General features: G+C 31.9%; 1 protein-coding gene across 10 annotated transcripts in view; it reads left to right on the forward strand.

Annotated features, from left to right (window-relative positions):
• Window positions 1-20,911, forward strand: part of LOC148596625 (unconventional myosin-Va-like) — a 75,450-nt gene that overhangs the window by 2,367 nt on the left and 52,172 nt on the right. For 9 of the 10 annotated variants that reach the window (XM_088564009.1, XM_088564010.1, XM_088564011.1 and 6 more), the window contains exons 2-17: window positions 2,825-2,932; window positions 7,295-7,406; window positions 7,996-8,052; window positions 8,923-9,067; window positions 9,784-9,940; window positions 10,846-10,976; window positions 11,521-11,615; window positions 12,792-12,899; window positions 13,821-13,927; window positions 14,636-14,767; window positions 15,832-15,965; window positions 16,826-16,907; window positions 17,961-18,101; window positions 18,797-19,006; window positions 19,427-19,564; window positions 19,997-20,026. In XM_088564009.1, coding sequence (XP_088420135.1) covers window positions 2,825-2,932; window positions 7,295-7,406; window positions 7,996-8,052; window positions 8,923-9,067; window positions 9,784-9,940; window positions 10,846-10,976; window positions 11,521-11,615; window positions 12,792-12,899; window positions 13,821-13,927; window positions 14,636-14,767; window positions 15,832-15,965; window positions 16,826-16,907; window positions 17,961-18,101; window positions 18,797-19,006; window positions 19,427-19,564; window positions 19,997-20,026 — 1,887 coding nt within the window. The remainder of the gene's footprint in view (window positions 1-2,824; window positions 2,933-7,294; window positions 7,407-7,995; window positions 8,053-8,922; window positions 9,068-9,783; window positions 9,941-10,845; window positions 10,977-11,520; window positions 11,616-12,791; window positions 12,900-13,820; window positions 13,928-14,635; window positions 14,768-15,831; window positions 15,966-16,825; window positions 16,908-17,960; window positions 18,102-18,796; window positions 19,007-19,426; window positions 19,565-19,996; window positions 20,027-20,911) is intronic. The other variant, XM_088564006.1, reaches the window with a different exon arrangement.

Raw genomic sequence — 20,911 nt, forward strand, 5'->3', positions numbered from 1 at the left:
AACTTTTGAATAAAATTTAGTTGAACATTGAAAATACTAAACAAAAGTATGGTCTTGGCTTGTATTTCCTAATTTTTACCCCTGGCCTTCCGTCTTCTATTTCTTGTTTTTGGGGGAGCAAAATAGAAAAAATTTAAGTAAAAAAATACTGCTCTGCAACTTTCCTTCAAGAGAGGTCAGTATCCAGAAGCTATTTTACAATACTAAACAAGGAAAGGATTTTTGAATTCTTGAGTAGAAGAAAATTCAAAGTATTCATTCATACAGTAACATGGAAATGTTTCTCCAAACCTAGGAAAACATATTAGACACCTCAGTGTCTCATTCTTAAATTCTTAGAAACATTTAGATTCAAATCTCTTTTTTGTTTACTTCCATTGTAAATTTTCTGATCCTACTAAATTTCACCATAATGTAATTTGTAAATGAAAGCTTTTTCCTGATTGGAAGCTAAGACCAAAAAAAAATAATGTCTTTGTCCTACTACCCTACCTACCCTATTTTGTTAAGATTACCCTAATTATTTTATGATAATTTTAGCTCAAGCACTTGGCATAATCTAGAGGGAGAAATGAGCAAAACCTTCTTCTTGTTTGTGCTCACTTCTCCCATTTTTCATTGGCAGGGAGAAGTTTTTGTAGTAGATTACATAGAAATGTCAATAGTGTTATTTTTCTAACAGAATTTACTTAACTTCTCTTGTCATTGATGTCTAGATTTTGCCATGAAGTACTCTTAAAGTATTCATTGTTTTCACATTAACTCAGTGTAAAATGTTTTTGAAAATATAATAATTTCCAACCTACCTATGCAATTTTTTTTGCTGGTAGCAGGGAACAAGATTATTATATTTATGGCTTAATACATGTACCTCTATTATGATAACAAGAATCATCCAATTAGGGTATAAGTGTTCATATTTATTACTTTTGGTGAATAATTGTATTCAAACATTTTGCTTTTATTACAATCTTGATTTTCAATGTCACTGGTCAAGTTCACAGGATTAATTTTCCTTTATAGCGGATATTATTGTCCTTGTTGTCTTTGTTTGTTCTTCATTTAAAATTTGTATATTTAACGTAGCATTTTGAAATTTGGCAGGAAAATGGGTTGCCATGACAACATCGACTTTTGCATCATCCTGAAACCATAAAATTTTTACTTGAAATGTCAAACTCTTCTTAAATACCAAGTTTCAATCAAATCAGAGCACTGAGAAATTTTGGCGGGAAAATCATAGAAATTGCAAGACTGATTTGTTTTTAGATTTAAAGTGCTTAAAGAGATATTTTTTTCTTTAATTTCCCAATGTAATGGCTGATTCAGTTCAGATTCACTATGAATTATTTTTTGAAACATTTAAAGTGCACTACTTCATCTTAATAACTTTACATTAGATAAGTGTGATCAATCATGTATGTGTACATAATGTAGTTACACAATCATGATACTGAAATGAAATATTCATACTGACTTATATTTATTTCAATCTAAGGATGACTGTTAACTACTGTAATTCTATCATACACCAATTACACACTGGCTCAGACCTTCTATCAGAGGAGTTACATATTGTTATTGGTTTTCACAAATATGTCACATAGTTACAAAAATTATTTTGTCTACAAACTGAGTTCAGCGTGTAACATTAAATACTGTCAAGTAAATAGTTACATGTAAATGATACCTGCCCAAGGGGCAACTAAATTTTACTTTGGGCAAGTGAAATTTTCTTCACCCTGTCCAATATGACAAGGCTCTCAAAACGTGAACGGTAGACCCTGGTATATACATGTACATGTACTGATGTAGTTTTTCCTCATTCCATGATCATACTTGTGCTTTGTTTCTAAAAGTTTGTAGACATTACATTGATGGTATCATTATGGTTTGTTGTTCAAGTTTGTTTTTTGATTAGCTCCATTGAGTTTTAAACAAATTACAGGTCTTGAAAATTCTATTTTCATATTTACAGTGTGTCAGAAACCATAACTGTTTCTATTACTGGATACTCAAATCATGGTCCTAAATAAGAGCTCTTTTCATTTGAAATAAAAATAATGTAAATATAAGAAATTGACTATGAAGACTACTGGTGTATTTCTTACATTGAACTTCTCATTTCACTATAAAAATCTAATATCATTACACTTGAATAAACACACTTGTCTGGACAATTTCTGTTATTACCATGGACGCTTTTGTACTTTGTGGAACATAAGTTTTGGCCATTAAAATATCCAGTAAACACCAGTCTGTAAACCTTTGATTGCAGTTGTTTTCTTTTTGTCCAAAGTACATTATGTATATCCAGTTTAGGCAATTATTTATAAAAACATTGTAAAACTTGTTTATTTCCTGTATTGAACAATGTCCACGGTAGCTATATTTTTCCTTGAGTTCACTCACCAGAAAGTTTGAATTGCATTTGTAGTTTGCTAGGACATTCATATATTAAGTTTAGGGTTGTAGATTCTTGCAAAGTAGATGATACAAAGAAATCTCCATGTCCCTTGATTGGTCTGTCTTTCTAAGGACATGTGCATACCACATATTCTCCCTTAACTATGCTTTGGATTTTGTCAAAACTTTGCACCAGTACATCCAATAATATCAGAAGGCCAATAAAGCTCGATACAACACTGTCCCAATTGAACTTAGAATTAGCGGAGCTGTGCTGTACAATTAAACACTGTAATATTTCAGATTTATGTGGAGAACTCTGAGTTTATGAGATAAAAATTAGGGCATAATCTTGGAAAAAAAGGTACTTTAACCCATTAAATCAAAATGACCTCTGATTGCTTTGATTTTTTTTCAGGGAGCTCGGGTGTGGATTCCTGATGTAGATGCAATATGGAGAGGTGCAGAATTATTGGAGGATTATACAGGGCAGAAAACAGTGAAAATTCAGTATGAAGAAGGGGAGGTAATTAAATTTTTTTAATTAGCAAATTTTATTTAGGGGAGGTAATCTCTAGTTCTAGTTATCAGATGAAGTAGTGAATGTAGTGTTGATACAGTATTTTTTATTTTGGTTTATATCAAGACATACAGAGTAAATGTTTACTATACATGTAGTTTAAACAGTTATTGATTTGTAGAATAAATAAGAATTCTTTTTTTCTTTTGATTATTTGATGGTACCAAAAGTATCCACATTGTAGAATAGACTTGATGATCCTATTGTTGAAAAAAAAATATACAATATGCAACTGCCTGTGGGTTCATATTTCTGTAAGGTAATTGATAAATGAATTTTATAAGGGGAGAAAAGGTTATCAGAAAACTTTATGTTACAATTTACAAAAGAATAAGAAAATTTGTATTGAAAGATCAATACTGCATGACCTTTGATATCAGTGTTGGTCACATAATATTGTTGTTAATACATGTATCCAAGAAAACTCAGTAGTTTTTAGTATTTTGATATCTTGTTATCTATAAGTAGCAGTCTTTATAAAAATCAGACAGGAGGGGATTCATGCATGTCAAAAACCCACCAAATTCATTTTATTTCTTGTTCAGAACCAGCTATGTACCACATAACTAGTCTTAGTTTGTCCTTTGGTTGTTGTGTTTTTGAGATAAAGTTTATACAGATTGTACTTGAAATTAGCACTTTGCAAGTTATTGTTCTTGATTTGGTTTCATTTGGTCTGTTTTAGTGGGAGGTTAAAGAGGAGTTTTCTCAAAAGTGCAGATCTAAATACAGAAAAGACTATTGTCACATAAAAATATAGCATACACATGTATGTAAACCATTGTTTGTTGGTTGGGTTTTTCTAAAGCATAAATATACTTTATATACCTTTTTTTTAGACAACAATTGATCCATGTACATAACTGTGTTTACCATACATGAATGGTTTTGAGATGATGACTCTATTTGTTCTATAGAACCTCAGGATATAAAACAATTACATATACATGTATGGACATGTTTATTGAGATGATTACTTTCATATCATTGTAATAATTGACCATAAATAATATTGAGGTACATGTGGGATATTTACAATGTAAATATGTAGGGTTATTTATTCTTGGTGATGGAATATTCTCATTGACCCCTGTTGTCTGTTTTTGTCTTATTGATTTGACCTTACATTAGATAGGGTCATTCTAGTCAAGCTATTGACAAAAATAGTCCTGTAATTTTCTAAGTTTTAGACAAAGAAAAAAAAATGCATTGCTCAACTCTACATGCAGTAATCAATGACCTAATTGTAAGCTTGTATTATTTTGCTTAACAGTATGGACAAGTCAATAAACCATTACATACTAAATATAAATAGATTAAGTCGTCAATAGGTATCAATTTAATACAGTTGAACATACAATAAAATTATTCAATGAAACATTCAGGACATAAAATTTGTTGACAATCTGTAATAAAGGACTTATCATGTCACATAACATTAAAGGATATTTAAGGATATTTAGTGATCTAGCTAGCAAATTGGTATAGATTGAAACAGTTAAGGGAGAAATAGGAAAAAAATGCTTATCCAAAGTTAAAAGTTTAAGATAATGACTTGAACCTTTAGCTTTAACTATTTTTTGCTTCATGGAATGAATCCTGCTAACTCTTAAGAGAAGAAGGAAGCATGAGGCACACTCGATTTTGTTTTGGAGAGTTTAGAAAGAGGGGGCAGTCAGTTCCAGAAAATATGGGATTCCCAGGCTAGTATTTGCTCAGATTTGCCCAGATTTTGCACAAAGTGAACAAAATTTTCAAACAGAATGGAGGGGGTTCCAACTCTAGGTACCCCCTGGGTCCACCATTATATTTATTTTATATCCTAACTCATGATAATTCTATCAATTAATACATTCAAGTTTGCTTCCTACCATTAGGTTTCTACAAAAATTTCCAACAAAAAAGGGGGGCTATGGACTTATTCTACATAAAATTCAACTCCTGATAACAACAGACAGTGGTGAATACATCAGTAGCAATTAATTCATTAATCATAGATTATTACACAAAAATGTAGTGTTTTATGTAACCTTCACATGTATGTAGCTTTTTTATCCAAAATAGCATAATTTGTGATAATTTGTGATGGTTATGAAAAAATGGAACAATAGGAAGTTATTTAACATCAGTATTTACATAAGAAATATAGCTTTGTTCAGACTGGTGTCTAATCTTTACCTAATGGCATTTAATTGTTGTTTTGGTGGGTCAACAAATATGTAATAATAAGACCATAATTATTATAAATAAAAATAAATCAATGGAATTCAATACCTCAAACATATTCAGTAATGTTCGTGAATACCCTAATCCATGAAAGTCAGACAGGACCTGTGGTGAAGGCGATTTTAAAGGTGCAGAAAAATCCACCCAACAAACAATGTTTATTTTGTCTTCATTTTCTACATTTTTTGTAACCATAGTCAGTGTGTTGTAGGAAAGTTCTGTAAAATCATCTCACATTAAATCTGTCAATTGTTACAGAGTATCAATATCATGGATCTGGTCCCAGCGCCACAAAACTTGAAAAATTGCTGAAGTCTGAAAAATTTCTGAACAGTTTTTGATGTCATCAACTTTGAATACATTGATTTTAGTTTCCATGGAAGTCAAGAAAATTCTCAGACTAAAGTATTTTTTAATTTTTGCTGCACCAGGGCCCGTATAATCTCAGGATTGCAACAATCAAATGACAAACAATGACTTGTTTCGTGGCCTGCTACTGAATTAGAAATAAAAGTCAGATTTGTGTGGGGTTTTTTTGACATGATACATGAATCACCTCTGGTCTTATTTTTACAAAAAAAATGCTTCTTAATGACATCAAGAAAGAACAATCATTCATCAGACATTAAGATGTATTCTGCTTTATTTTGATAAACACCAGCTACATTAAAATCTAAATTGAAATATTACTGCAAGGTCCCAGTTAGGATGTTGGATACATTCTTTGTGCGAGTCATAGTTTACAGTTTCAAGCATGACTGGATTGTAATGATTTTTCCTGTTAAATAAATTCGCTTCTGGGCATCCAAGTTGTTGTGTTGGTATTTTCATTTTCCGTTTTGCAGTCTGAGTAGGGGGCAATGTATTGCCATACCATTTGTTCTCAGTAGGTCTTTCCAAAGTTATGAATTAGTTCTGTAAGTGCTTTTATGGTTAGCTGTTTAAAAACAGTTCTCCTCTGGGGTTCTAAATTTAGTGATGGAAATTAGCAATTATCAGTTTTAGCCTGTAGGGGACATAATATTTCCATGCTCAATGCTCTCAGTAGTTCTTACACAAAGTTGTGAATTTATAAGTGACTTGAGGTGACCATGAAAGAAGTCTGTAATACATGTTTTGTAATTAGATAAACAAGGAATTTTATTTTGACATGTAACATGTTTGTGGATGACATGCTTATTACTGTCTAGGTAAACTTAAATGATTTATGAATGGACAAACTACATTCTTTTTAAAGGAGGAAAGAGGTAGGCCTTATGGTAAGGGACACAACTCTTACAAATCTTTGAAACGTTTGTATTCAGCATTTTTCATCAATCTCCTGTAAGCATCAAAGTAACTTGGATTGATTTCATTCTTTTTCAAATGAAAGCTTGATAGGCTTTGGTGAAATTGAATTTGATACAAACATATCATTTGTTTCAAGAGTTATGTCCCTTATCCTAGATCTTCCTCCTTCAATTGACATTTCTCTACATATTTGAATTTGGTTGTTTTGGGAGATTCATAACAACAAGATTTGTTTTGGGAAATGCAAGGCCCAATACATTCCATCATTTGTGCAGATGTGTTATATAGCATACTTGATTTTAACTTGATAAACATTTTGGTTAAGGCTTGAAAACTTATCTTTTTTTAACATTTTTAACTCTGAATATAAAAATAGGAGATGTGGTATGATTGCCAGTGAAACAGTCATTCACCAAAAGCCAAGCAATGAATGATTAAAATTCTATAGGTCACCACACAGTCTTCTATGATTGGTAAAACCCATACCATGAAGCAAGCTGTAAAAGGCCTCTAAAGAAAAGAAGTGTGAAACTATTCATAAAGGAAAAAAGTCGACCTAATCAATAAAAAAAAATGTTAAATAAGTATCAATGAACATGAATAAATGACGACAAACATTTGACTACAGGTTCCTGGCTTTGGACAGGCACATGAAGTTTGTGGTGGGGTTGAAGACAAGTTCAATCCCTGTTATGATAAAGCTTTTTCATGATCCTTATCATGTTGTTAAAAATTATTTCTTTGTCTTTTGTTTTGATGGTCAGTATAAATATTCTGTTTTTTGTTTCGCAGGAATCAGAAATACAAGTTAAAGATAAGACCAAACTGCCACATCTACGAAATCCTGACATTCTGATCGGAGAAAATGATCTCACATCTCTCAGTTATCTTAATGAACCCGAAGGTAAACAAACAGAAATTCTGATTTATACCTAACAAATGATTTCCCGCTTTTTTGTCTGTCATTTTTTTTCTTCGGACTTCAATGGGCTCAGTTGGCCTTATGGTGCTCCCTCCTTAAAAAACAATAACAAATACAAAAGCAAGGATATTTAGGACTTGCCAGGGTTTGAGTGCTTCCAATTGTATACATGTGTGGGTATCATGCAGTGGTGAAATTTTGAAGTTGAATTGAAATAAAGAATTTTTTTTTTTTTTTCACTTGATCATATTAATGTCGTTTCATGTATATTAGAGTTACTCTCCTGTATATATATATATATATATATATATCTGAAATGTTAAGATAACAGTTTTAACTTTAGAATGAAATCAACTTGAAAAAAAAACAAAAAATTGAGCACCAATACAAAAAGTTTGATATGCACCACATTCAGAATTGATTTTTTTTCATCTTTTTCAAATGTGCATTTTAGTGCTATGATTCGTTTTTCATTGTTTATTTACTTCTGATTTTTCAAATTTCTGTTGTTTTTTTTGTTGTTTTTTTTGTTTACCTCCAAAAATGTAGATATGTTTGTTTTTCTTTTCAGTTCTGTACAATCTGCAGGTCAGGTTTATGGAACAGAACATTATATACACATATTGTGGTATGTATACATACAAACTAATTCAGGAAACAGTTTTTTGAGGAGATTTATTTTTGTTTAATTTGCTTAAGTGAGAAAAGCTATCAACCAATAATCAGATATAAAAATAAAAGGAATCTTTGACAAAAAGGTGATAATACTGATTTGATGGCTTTGCAGGGCCCAGCAGTTATGTTTATCAAAAAAAAAAATGTTGGGTCCTAACTGTTTACACAGAAAGTTTTATGTTTTGCAAAAAATTCTCTATTTGAAGTTTTGCTACTGAAGAGTAAATTCTAAGCTCCTTCCTACACTGTATAAGATGGCTTCAAAATGAAATAAAAAAAGTATTAAAAGAAACTTTAGACCTTGACCAAACAGAAGACAAGAAGTGTTAAATCACTGGCCATATAAAAAAAAATGTGTATATTCTTTTTTTTTTTTGGATCAGAAGCAAGTTTTCTTTTTTATTTCGAGAAATTTCATCAAATTAAACAATTCTGTAAATGTACAGGAAGTTGAGAAGTTAAAATAAATACTCCATGGCATTAAAAATTTTCTGGAATATTAGATGTGCCAAGAAATAAGAGCCATCGCCATGAGACATTCTTTCGTTTTTAATGATGAATGTTAAATAACAGCCTCATTCATTCACATCATATTTTTTACCTTTTTGTCAAGCGTGCAGACGAATCTGTTAATTAATGAAAATTTGACACTGGACTGGATATGAAAATTTCCACAATGGATATGAAACAGATTTTACTGTAATAAAAATTGCAGATGCAGGAGGATTTTTAGGGATGCAGCGGGGCCTGAGAACCTAGCACATTTTCTTTTTAGCCTATGACAGAACTTATCTGTGACAATGTTTATAATTTCTACTTTTAGGTATTGTATTAGTGGCTATAAACCCCTACGCTGATCTACCTATCTACGGAAATGAAATTATACAAGCCTACAGTGGCCAAGATATGGGAGCCATGGATCCACATATATTTGCTGTGGCAGAGGAGGCTTACAAGAAAATGGCTAGGTCTTTAATCTTATGCTAATACAAGTATTAAACTGATCATATATAGTGTGAAAGTACTATTGTTTGAGGGTACCACTTTTCGTGGATTTCGTGGATAAGAATTCAAGAATCCACAAACTTGTGCTTTTCCCCTAAACCATGATAATTGATACCCACCAATATAAGTACTTTCACAGTACCTCTTTACTGTTCATGCTGTTGTGGAATAGTTCAAAGAAAGAAAACTAATCTTGTTATATTTGTTATGGTGTTAGAATTCAGATTTTTAATACTGTAAAAGTACTTCAATTCATGGATACCAGTTTTCATGGATAAGGGAAGAAACACAAGTTTGTGGGTTCTTGAAATTCATGGTTTTGAGGTTTTCAGTATACACATCAATGAAAATCTCTTTTTTGTTGGGAATCAAATTTCTTTGTTTGGCTTAACGATGAAAACCATGAAAATTGGTACAATAGACCTTCAACCGTGTGCTAATACTTTTGAAGCCAACTTTTGAGAAATAATTTAAATCCAGTTGAAATAGTAAGTTGTAATAATTTATAACTACTCAGTGATTAAAAAATATTACATTCATGTATAAATCATGAATTAGAGATAAGACAAAAAACAATGTTTCCTTCCTGAAGCTAATTTGGCAGCATTTCCTTCTCTAAAATGTTTCTTAATGTCTCTGTGTTGTAATTATATTGTGAGTAAACTACTTTATTTTGTAGATTTGAACAGAACCAGAGTATTATTGTGAGTGGTGAGTCAGGAGCAGGGAAAACTGTATCAGCCAAGTATGCTATGAGATACTTTGCTATGGTTGGTGGGTCTCAGGCAGAAACTCAGGTGGAGAAGAAAGTCCTAGCTTCTAACCCCATAATGGAGGTAAATTGGCTATGAACCGTATGGTTCTGGAGACATACAAATTTAAAATTGAAACTTTGTTCTTTTATGAAGATAAAGCACTATAGATCTAAGCTTTCCTTTTTTCAATCCATCTGTCCATGTTGTGTACAGATTGGTAGATTTGAATGAATTTTTACAGATGGAAGCATAACATATTGATTTGAGTTTAGCTTAGTCAAAGGTCAAGGATGGTGTTTCTATAAATAGATAATTGAAAGGCGAGAAGGACATTATGACTGCTCTTTTTAGGAAGTAGACCTAGGATAAGGGACATTACTCTTGAAATCAGTGTTATGTTTGTATCATATTCAGTTTCACTAAAGAATGTCAAGCTTTCATTTGAAACAGAATAAAATCAATCCAAGTTACTTTGATGCTTACATGTAAAATGCTGAATGCAAATATTCCAATGATTTCTAAAGAGTTGTGTCCCTTACCATAAGGTCTACCTCTATTCTCCTTTATACAGAATGTAGTTTGTCCATTTATAAATCATTAATGATGTTACAGATAAAAAAAAATCAAGTTAATTAGCTTTTGATTTGAGAGTATGAAATAATTTTGCTGATGGACAGACATACAATTTTCTTTCATTTTTGAGACAAGGATTCATTTTCTGACCAATGGTTCAAATAAAAGAAGTCACTTTTTAAGTCACAATAAAATATTTTATGACTTCTTTTCAATAAAATTGAATTTCAGCAAGCAGGGCATTTTGTATTGCTACACTAAGTACAAAATTGATTTTTAAAAATAATCAAACATCACCAGAAAATGCAAGACTAGGAAATCTCAGATGTCTCAACTGCTGAAATTTTATCTTGATAGTCATTGTTTTATTTTTTTTTGTTTATTATTTCATGTTATTTTTTATCATATTACAGGCGATTGGTAATGCTAAAACCACTAGAAATGACAACAGCAGTAGATTTGGAAAATACATCGAACTTTCATTCAACAAGAAAAATGAAATTATTGGTGCTCATATGAGAACTTATCTATTGGAGAAGTCCAGGTTTGTTCATGTTAATTATTGGTGCTCACATGAGAACTTATGTATTGAAATACAAGAAAGTATATACTGATATTATTCTGGCACAGTCACCATTTCAATTATCTACACAAATTAGCCTAAAAATATACAATGTACATAGTATGGGATTTAATTCGCAAATATAGTTACAATCATTTTATATTTGCAAGAGGATAAATATATCTACCAAGTCGAATGGTTTCCATTCTATACAATTAAATAACCTCCAGTAGACTGCACAAAAATATACCAAATATAACAGCCTTTATTGCAACGTTACTGCTGATGGCCTTGTTCAGTGTTATAATATTCAATGGAAACATTTAATGAAATAAAAATTAGAAAAAATAGGGGGAAATAGCAAAATAAATAACGTAACTTGTATGTTTCTGGTTTAGAAACTTCAGAGTTGTGTATCAGGCAATAGAAGAGAGAAACTATCAAATTTTTACTCTCTATATTTCAGAGTTGTTTATCAGGCAACAGAAGAGAGAAACTTTCATATATTTTACTCTCTATATTTCAGAGTTGTGTATCAGGCAACAGAAGAAAGAAACTATCATATATTTTACCAGTTATGTGCATCCAGTGATCTACCTGAACTAAAGAAATTCCAACTGTGTAAGTGTTCTGAAATATATAGTGAAGAATGCTTTTAAAAAGATGCAGTTAGATTGAGTGGACTAATTGTTTGTTTTTTTATACCGCCACTCATTGAGTGAGTGGTATATCAGAATCACCTTTTCCTACTAAAGAGACAAGGATATTCCATTTTTAGCCATGTGAGATTTCCTTATCTCGCCAACAGGTGATATAAAACATAGAATGTTTATGACATCACAATAAAAGGTCTTATGACATCTTGTAAATTAAGTTAAGGATTTTGGCAAAGCAGGTCATTCTGAATTGGTGTACTTATCACACAATTAATTTTTAAGATGAGGATAAGAATCTAACACGGCTAGAAATTGTAAGACTAGAGTAATGAGAAGAGAACTTGAAATCTTTCCCTTTGGAGTCTTAAGATTTCTCTGTCTGGTACTCTCAGGGGTCCTTAATGTCCATCTGAATTTCATCATTATTATCTCGACTTCCAATAGATAGATTGATTATAAATTTGGTATGAAACTTTGTATCAATAGGCCAAATGTTGTAAGTGAATTTGCATTCATTTTGTTATAAGTTTCCAAACATAAATATAATAGCTTCTTACACAAGTCAGTGAAAATCTGTAATTTCTTCCACAATTTCAAAAACCCCATAGTTTTAATAGGGATAAGTGAAAAATACTTCACATTTTAAATGCAAGGAAAATACTGAAATCATATCACACAGCTTTCATGGTAACATTACCAAAGCATTGATCACCTGTTAGTTGTCAATGATTTGTTAACATTGCCTATGACATACATGTACTGTTTTCAGTATAATATGAACTATAACCTCTTAAATACTATTGGAAGATGAGATCATGTGCCAAATACATGTAAATTCAGTCCATGTTCATCACTCTGCCATGGGTTATCTTTTTATTGGGACTTCCCCTTTCCAAAAAAGATCATTTGAAATTAAAAAATGGGGTAAGGTGACCTCTGATATTTAGTCAGGGCAGCTTCAACATAAACCCCTTAATGGACCTTATTAAGTTAATAAGATATAGATGAGTGTGCTTTATATATTGACAATATGTGGCATTAAGTATATTAGATATAGATGTACCTGTATTAGATATTGTTTCCTTAATAACAATATTTTGCCCTGTAAGTGTGCTTAAAGTAGTTCTTTTTTACATTTTAGTGACAGCTGAAGAATTTTATTTCACTGCCCATGGTGGTGAACCAATCATTAATGGTGTGGATGATGCTGAAGATTTTGGTGAAACTAGAGACGCACTTACACTGCTGGGTAAGTTCGAATAGATTGTGCAATAGTAGATACAGGAGTGTATTGCCATACATCCTCAGTGTTCATTCCAGGCTGCACCATTGTGCCATTGATGCAAATTTACCATCTAACGGCACTTAAACCTTGTACCATATGCGCCCAAGTAGTACCTGGAAAGTTTTAATTGAATATGTGCAATAAAGCTAAAAGGTAACATTCACATAGTAGTTCAATACAAGATGTAATCTACTTATACAAATTTTTATGACCCCCTGTTTTTTTTTTTTTTAATTACCCCTAAATTTGCTACCAAATGGGTCCTTGACCCCCCCCCCCACCAACTGTTAAACTTTAGAATGAACACTCCATCCTAATGCATGAAGTTGATGGTCCTAATGTCTCTCTTGTACCAATGTTCTTTCACAACTTTAACATAAAAGAAAATTTTATCTTTACATGGCGATATTGGAAGCAAACCTAATTTTTTTTCCTAAAATATCCTAAAACACTGCCTATTGCTGCATGACTGTACACAGGTTTTTTAGAATGTACTTTTATTCACAACCTAGAAAATATTCAGTGTACAAGGGATAAAGGGCACATCTCATCTGTAAATGCTTTGCAGATTACTTCAGTTACTGGTAAAGTACAGGGTCACTTGTAACAACCTTGGCTCTGTTTAGAAAAATTAACACTTGTGACAATTTATTTTTTTCAAAGAGGGGAGGGTTGGGATAAACTTTTTTTGTTCCCTGCAGCTTTTGAAAAGGACAGGCAATCCAGGTAAAAAAGGACAATCTATCACATTAGAGGCAAATTTGAAGGCACATTTTGGAAGCATCATTTTGAGAAAAATGACAGAAAAGGGCAGGGGCATAGTGTCTGTACCCTACCTGTCTGTAAGGAACACTAACTTGACAGCTGACATTATATACATTACAGGGATTAACAGTAAAGACCAGATGATGGTGTTTCAGATCATGGCAGCCATTCTACACTTTGGTAATGTCAGAATCAAAGATGCAGAAGGAGAAACATCAGAAATACCTGTAAGTTACATGTTGATATAAATGCAGTTGGACAGAGCCAGGTTTTTTTTATAAATGATTAAGTTATGAAGTTAAATTAGCTGACATTGGTGATCAATAATAATGATATAAATGTTTGCTGTTAATTATCGACATGTTAACCCATCGTTGCTTTTCCATTATTCTTTCTGACTAATGTTTCGTATTTCATGCTGTTGCTGTCAGCAATTTCCAATTATATCGTTACGACAAATGACCTTGATATTCCCTGTTAACTGAAAAATACCAGTTTTGAAATCTCAAAAGACCATCACATCTGCCTGTATTGGTCTCACTGTGATATTTTATGTTATTACTTCAAAACTGTTCTTATCCTGTATATAATAATAAAAAAGGTTGAGATTAGGTTTTTTAAAATAACTTTTGTCTCCTCATTTAGTTTTGAAAGGAAATATTGTGGTTAAGCTTAAGGAGGTAGACCTTACGTAAGGGACACAATTCTTACAAATCATTGAAACGTTGGAGTCCAGGCTCTTTATCTCAATCATTTGTAAGCATCAAAGTGACTTGGACTGATTTCATTCCGTTTGAAGCTTGATAGGCTTTGGTAAAAGGGCAGAGGTCATTGTCATCTTTACAGAAAATAGATTTAGGCAGGTAGGTGACCATGAGCATTGCTGTTTTTGTAGTTGAACAGATCATAAGTTATTTGTATCTTATTTATTACAGGCTAAAGACAAACATTTAAGTTTGATGTGTCAGTTACTAGGGATAGAGGAATCTCAGATGAGAATGTGGCTTTGTAATAGAAAATACACTACTGTTGGTGAAGTAATCACAAAACCACTTACTGCTGAACAGGTAAATACAATACTGTTGGTGAAGTAACCACAAAACTACTTACAGCTGAACAAGTAAAATACACTACTGTTGGTGAAGTAATCACAAAACCACTTACTGCTGAACAAGTAGAAACACTACTGTGGGTGGTGAAGTAATCACAAAACTACTTTCTACTGAACAGATAAATACACTACTGTGGTGAAGTAATTACAAAACCACTTATTGCTGAACAGGTAAATACAATACTGTTGGTGAAGTAATCACAAATCCACTTACTGCTGAACAGGTTAAAAACACTACAGTTGGTGAAGTAATCACAAATGCACTTACTGCTGAACAGGTAAATACACTACTGTGGGTGGTGAAGTAATTATAAAACATATCCCTGCTGAACAGGTAAATACACTACTGTTGGTTAAGTAATCACTTAACATATCACTGCTGAACAGGTAAATACACTACTGTTGGTGAAGTAATCACTAAACATATCACTGCTGAACAGGTTAATACACTACTGTTGGTGAAGTAATCACAAAACCACTTACTGCTGAACAGGTAAATACACTACTGTTGGTGAAGTAATCACAAAACTACTTTCTGCTGAACAGATAAATACACTACTGTGGTGAAGTAATTACAAAACCACTTACTGCTGAACAGGTAAGTACACTTCTGTTGGTGAAATAATCACAAAACTACTTTCTGCTGAACAGGTAAATACACTACTGTTGGTGAAGTAATCACTAAACATATCACTGCTGAACAGGTTTACCCATATGACTACAAAATTTTCATTACTTTTTTCTTTTCTACTATTATACACAGGTTTTGCTGAAAGGTACTATGCTTCCTATAAGTGGGATGTATTTTTTATATTTATGTGAAATCTTCTTCCTGTTTACCAGCAAAAACATGAATTTTCCTTATATCATGACGAAAGACGGGATGTGTCGAGATTTCTTGTTTTACCCTGCTCCTTTCATAAGCTGCAAAGAATACTTTCTGAACCTTTGTACCAAAAGTTATATATGCATCTTACATAACATGATCATTGTTTTTAACTTAAGTTTATGTTATTACAGGCCAGTAATGCCCAGGATGCCTTGGCTAAGCACATTTATGCCAAGATGTTTGAATGGATTGTAGAGAAAGTCAACCTCTCATTACACAGTACAATAAAACAACATAGGTTTATTGGAGTACTGGATATCTATGGGTAAGTAGTAGGTTTATTGGAGTACTGGATATCTATGGGTAGGTAGTGCAAAAAAGTGATCAACTTTCCTCCTATGTCTAGTTAAGGCAGAAGATAAATACACACTATCACATGATAAAACTCCTTTCAGAAGAAGTCCAGTGTGAAACTCCAGAATGAACAGTTAAGTAGTAGTCTTGGTAAGAATCGTGCAAATTCTGTATTATGTGATGCACCCAAAAAAGATTACACATTTTTATTTTTTTTAATTAAGTTGCATTTTAGGTCTATGTGATGAATGTATGATTATTCATTCCAAAATGTCTGCTCTTAGGAGATAAATGACAATAAAATCCAATGGTATTGTATTTTATTGTCATTTATCTCCCTTAATTTTGAATTCTACAGTACATTCTATATAATTTGCGTTATCTCCCAAGAACAAGGATTATATATAAGCCACATGTTATTTCTGTTTACTATAACATTGTAAACAAAATATTCAAAATAAAAATATGTTGGCTTTCCAACTATAAATCACATTTTGCATGACTTTTATCTCGAGTGCTTCTTTAACTACTAACTCAGTACTACTAGCATATACATCTATTCAGTAAATTATTGTGTAGATTTATTTTGAAATGAGTTCAGAATACCATAAATCCAAGATTTTCACAAATTAAGACAACACATTGGTACAGCATATTACTTGTACATGTATAGTAATTCTATTTCCGTTGCTCTTCTTAAATGAATATCCTATTTTTGGTCAATGATAAAAATTACATTAGCAAAAATTTCTGTGATTTTTTTGTAAAGCTATGTTTACCAACAGATTACATGTATTTCCATGTATTACATGTTTTTTTATTTTATTTCAGGTTTGAAACATTTGAAGTGAACAGCTTTGAGCAGTTTTGTATCAACTATGCAAATGAAAAACTACAGCAAATTTTTAACATGGTAAGTATTATAATAACTACAAAGTAGTGCATGAAATATCTGCTTATAAACATAAAACAACATACAATAAAGAGGTGTCCATGCAAAAAAATCCAGGAGTGGATGTCATATGACAAATTTTGTTTTAAAAAAATTGAATCCATTTCATATCACAAATGGCTCCATTCTCAAGTTGAATGTTGGGTTTTGTTTAAATGCAACGATTTTAGAGATATGAATTACATAGAAAGCTTTGAAATTCATTGAAAAAGGGAGATAACTCTTTATTTTGGTGAAAAATTTGGTTGCTTTGTTAGGGAACTTTTTGAGCCATCCAATGTAGATTTAAAAAAAACTTATCTATTGTATAATATAACATTATATTTGAACCCAAAATTCAGAGGGAAAATTATGTTGTGTCTCCCATATCATTTGATTTGCCTCATTTTTTACATGGACAATGAAACTTTTAAATAAAGTCATAAAGCTGAAAGGTCTCATCAAGTACCAATCAAGTATTTTCAGTTTTAATTTGTCAACTACAGCTTAAAAAAAATTTCAATTTGTAACTAAAATCCAATTTCACTGTGACAATTTCTCATTTAAATCTCCCTTGAATGATGAAACACAATGTTTCCCTATATTACAATGATAATAGGTGTCTTTTTCATAGGTTTGAGATGTATTTGTTCTAACAAGAATTGAGTTAATCTGTTAAGGTATTCAGTGATACATTCAAATAAAACAGTAGAAATTTATGAGTGTGGCAAAATCTCCTGCTCCAGAAGGTTAGCTGCAGATTGCTAAATATTTTATTAAATATTAGAAGGCTGCCGCCAAAAACAAGAGACTTTAGTCCTTGTAAACACCTGTCAGGAGGGGATAATGAAGTGATATCTGTGTAAATTATGCATTTTGTAAGTTTGATACAGGCAGATGAAGGCAGGGAGACATCAGTGAAAGATTCTGTTTGTCATCTGCCTATTAAATCACTCCCTATGAAAAATAATAATAATTATGTAACTCGTGAAAGCGTAAGATTTAGGTACATCCAAGGCTTGTTTGTATTTTCAGCATGTATTTAAACTTGAACAAGAAGAATATGTGAAGGAAGCAATTGAGTGGTCATTTATTGATTTCTATGACAACCAACCATGTATTGATCTGATTGAGAGTAAACTTGGTATACTGGATTTATTGGATGAGGAATGTAAGGTAAGGTCACAATGACCTGTGCTGCTATCCTGATTCAAGGGCACACAGTAACCTGTGCTGCTATCATGATTCAAGGTCGCATAATGACCTGTGTTGTAATGTCACAGCAGCAGATGTGTTTACCCCTATAGATTCTCTGTTGTTTTTAGGAATTTTTGCTACAAATTACACTTTATGAATTGTACATAGTGCCAATGTTATAAATCACAAACTCCAGGATTTTACTGATCATATTCATAAAATGTGAATTATTATAAAGTAACAAAAAGTAGAAATGATGACCATCTTTGGTTTTAAAATTAGTAAAATCCACTCTGAGGTCTTTTCAGTGTTTGCCAGAAATGAAATTTACACTACCCAAATGAACCTTATGGATTTCAATCACTTTATACAGACAAGGTTTTTTTCTCCTTTTTAGCGGATTTCCTCTAATTCGAATCTGGATTTTACCATTAAGATTCTTTTTTTACTGTATATTTACTTCTGATTTTGCCTATTTCCCCTTTGTTTGTGGACTTGTGGACCTCATAAAATCATGTCTGTTTATAAAGCAAAAATGTTTGCCCCTAAAAAAAATCTACAGCAGATCCCAGCCTAACTACTTTTTTATGACTTTGGGTTGGCAGCTCTGCAGATACAAAATCTACTGCACCACACTTATAAGTAATTAATATCATATTATTGTGTTTTTACAGTTACCCAAGGGATCAGACAAGAATTGGTGTCAAAAGTTATATGATAAACATTATAATAAAGCCAAACATTTTGATAAGCCAAGGATGTCCAATATGGCCTTTATTATTCATCATTTTGCTGACAAAGTAACATACCAAGCCGATGGATTCTTGGAGAAAAACCGTGACACAGTATTGGATGATCATATTAACATACTCAGGGCCAGTGAGGTAAAGTACTTTGATATTGTCGTGTTGGAAATGAGTTCAAAAGTGATTGATGTAAAACTTGCTTACAGTATAGAATTGTAAGTGAGAAAGCTATATTTCTATCGGCAATTCATTGCAAAAGTTTAAAGTTGAACCTTCCACCAACAAGAATTGGACCCAAGACCCAATCATTGACAGCCCACTAACAAACCAATTCTGCTAAAAATCCTTTTGCAAATTTAATTTACATGGTATTTAAATCCACTTCTTACCATAACACTGATAGATTATGCTGCAACAGAAGCAGCAAATTATTGGTCTCCATGAAATGTATCTTTAAATTTGACACAAAGAATGACAATGTATGAATTGGTAACAGAGCGGTTTGTTGTATATTTGTAGTATGAATTGGTAACAAAGCTGTTTGTTATATCTTTGTAGTATGAGTTGGTAGCAGAGCTGTTCGAAGAAAAACCAGATCCTAACGAGAAGAAACAGAGAGCAGGGTCCCATCCTACACAACCACTGAGATCTAATCCTAAAGGGGGTAAAAATATGAAGAAAACTGTTGGATCACAGGTAAAAAAAAAAGAGGATCACATATATCATAAAGGGAGGGTCTTTAATATGGGATTAAGGATTAGTTAGACACATGGATGAGTGTTGTGTGTTTAGTATAGGTTGGATGGGTTGTGTTAACAATGTACAATGTTCGTCTGTTGTTTAGATTTGTGGTTAAATATCCTAAGTTTTAAAATACTCGGCAGTTACATGTAAATGTTATCAATGTTAGATTTCATTTTATCACATTTTAGAAAAAAGAGTGTTTTTGATTTTTTCATATTACTAAACAATTGACGATTATTATTGTAATGAATGCATTTTTGTCATGTATTTTTGATGGAGGTTCTTTTCTTTTTATTGTGGCTTAAATGGTTTGTTTTGGGGTTAAGGTATTGTTCTTCAATTTATTTATATTGTAAACTTGTGTTGATATTTTGGTTGCTATAGCAAGGAGCCAAGGCAACAGTAGGAGATCAGGTAACCATAGTAACAAAGCTTTGAGTGGTGTAGAGGGTTTTATAACTAATTATTTATATCTTCTGTCATTTTCAGGGAGAAAACGGTATTTTACTTCCTCATTTCAGAACTGTTTTGTTTTTAGTTAAAACTGTAGAAATTTTTTTTGATTTATTCAGAAGTTCTTTTCAGTCTGCATGATTCCAATATTTTACTAATGACAACTTTAATTCTACATGAATTATAAATTTCTATTATTAGAAAGAATAGCGAGAATGTTTTGGAGCTAACTTAAAATATCTGAATACCTAATTTTCACTTTGTCATCATATTTAATTTTTTTAGTAGATTGAATTACACCCTAAATCTTTGAAATGTTGAAAAATGTAGAAGTACACTTATTATGGAGAATAGTTTTCATGGTTCTGTCTAGACAATGGTTCAGATTAGTGGTAGTCGAGGTCAGACTCAATTTGTGACTTACGACCTTTGTTATTTTATTTGACACTTTATTGTGGGGTTTTGACCCCTTTAAGTGTACCTTTGATTTATAATTTGGAACAGTCTGTCCTGGGATACATTAATCTCAAATTGAGGAGTTCTCAAATCCTTCCTCATCTTAAGATTTAACCAATCGGCTAGCTTGAAATTAGGAAAATTCAAGGAATTGAGAAAAATTTCAATTTGAGATATTTTATGAAACTGGATTCAAGACATTCTTATCTTGAAAGTTGATTTAAACCCTGGAATGAAATTTGAAGTAACTTTACTTCAACGACTTTGTAACAAACAAAGAAACAGAGACATGAAAACTATTACTGTAAATGTAGCAATTTTCGCGGGTTCTATACAGTGAACATATTCACAGGTATCAATTTGCATGGTTTAGAAAATGGAAAGTGTTAC

Source organism: Perna viridis, chromosome 15 (assembly GCF_037379345.1).
Source record: "Perna viridis isolate PV_CMFRI_1.1 ecotype Kerala chromosome 15, ASM3737934v1, whole genome shotgun sequence".
Taxonomy (NCBI): domain Eukaryota; kingdom Metazoa; phylum Mollusca; class Bivalvia; order Mytilida; family Mytilidae; genus Perna; species Perna viridis.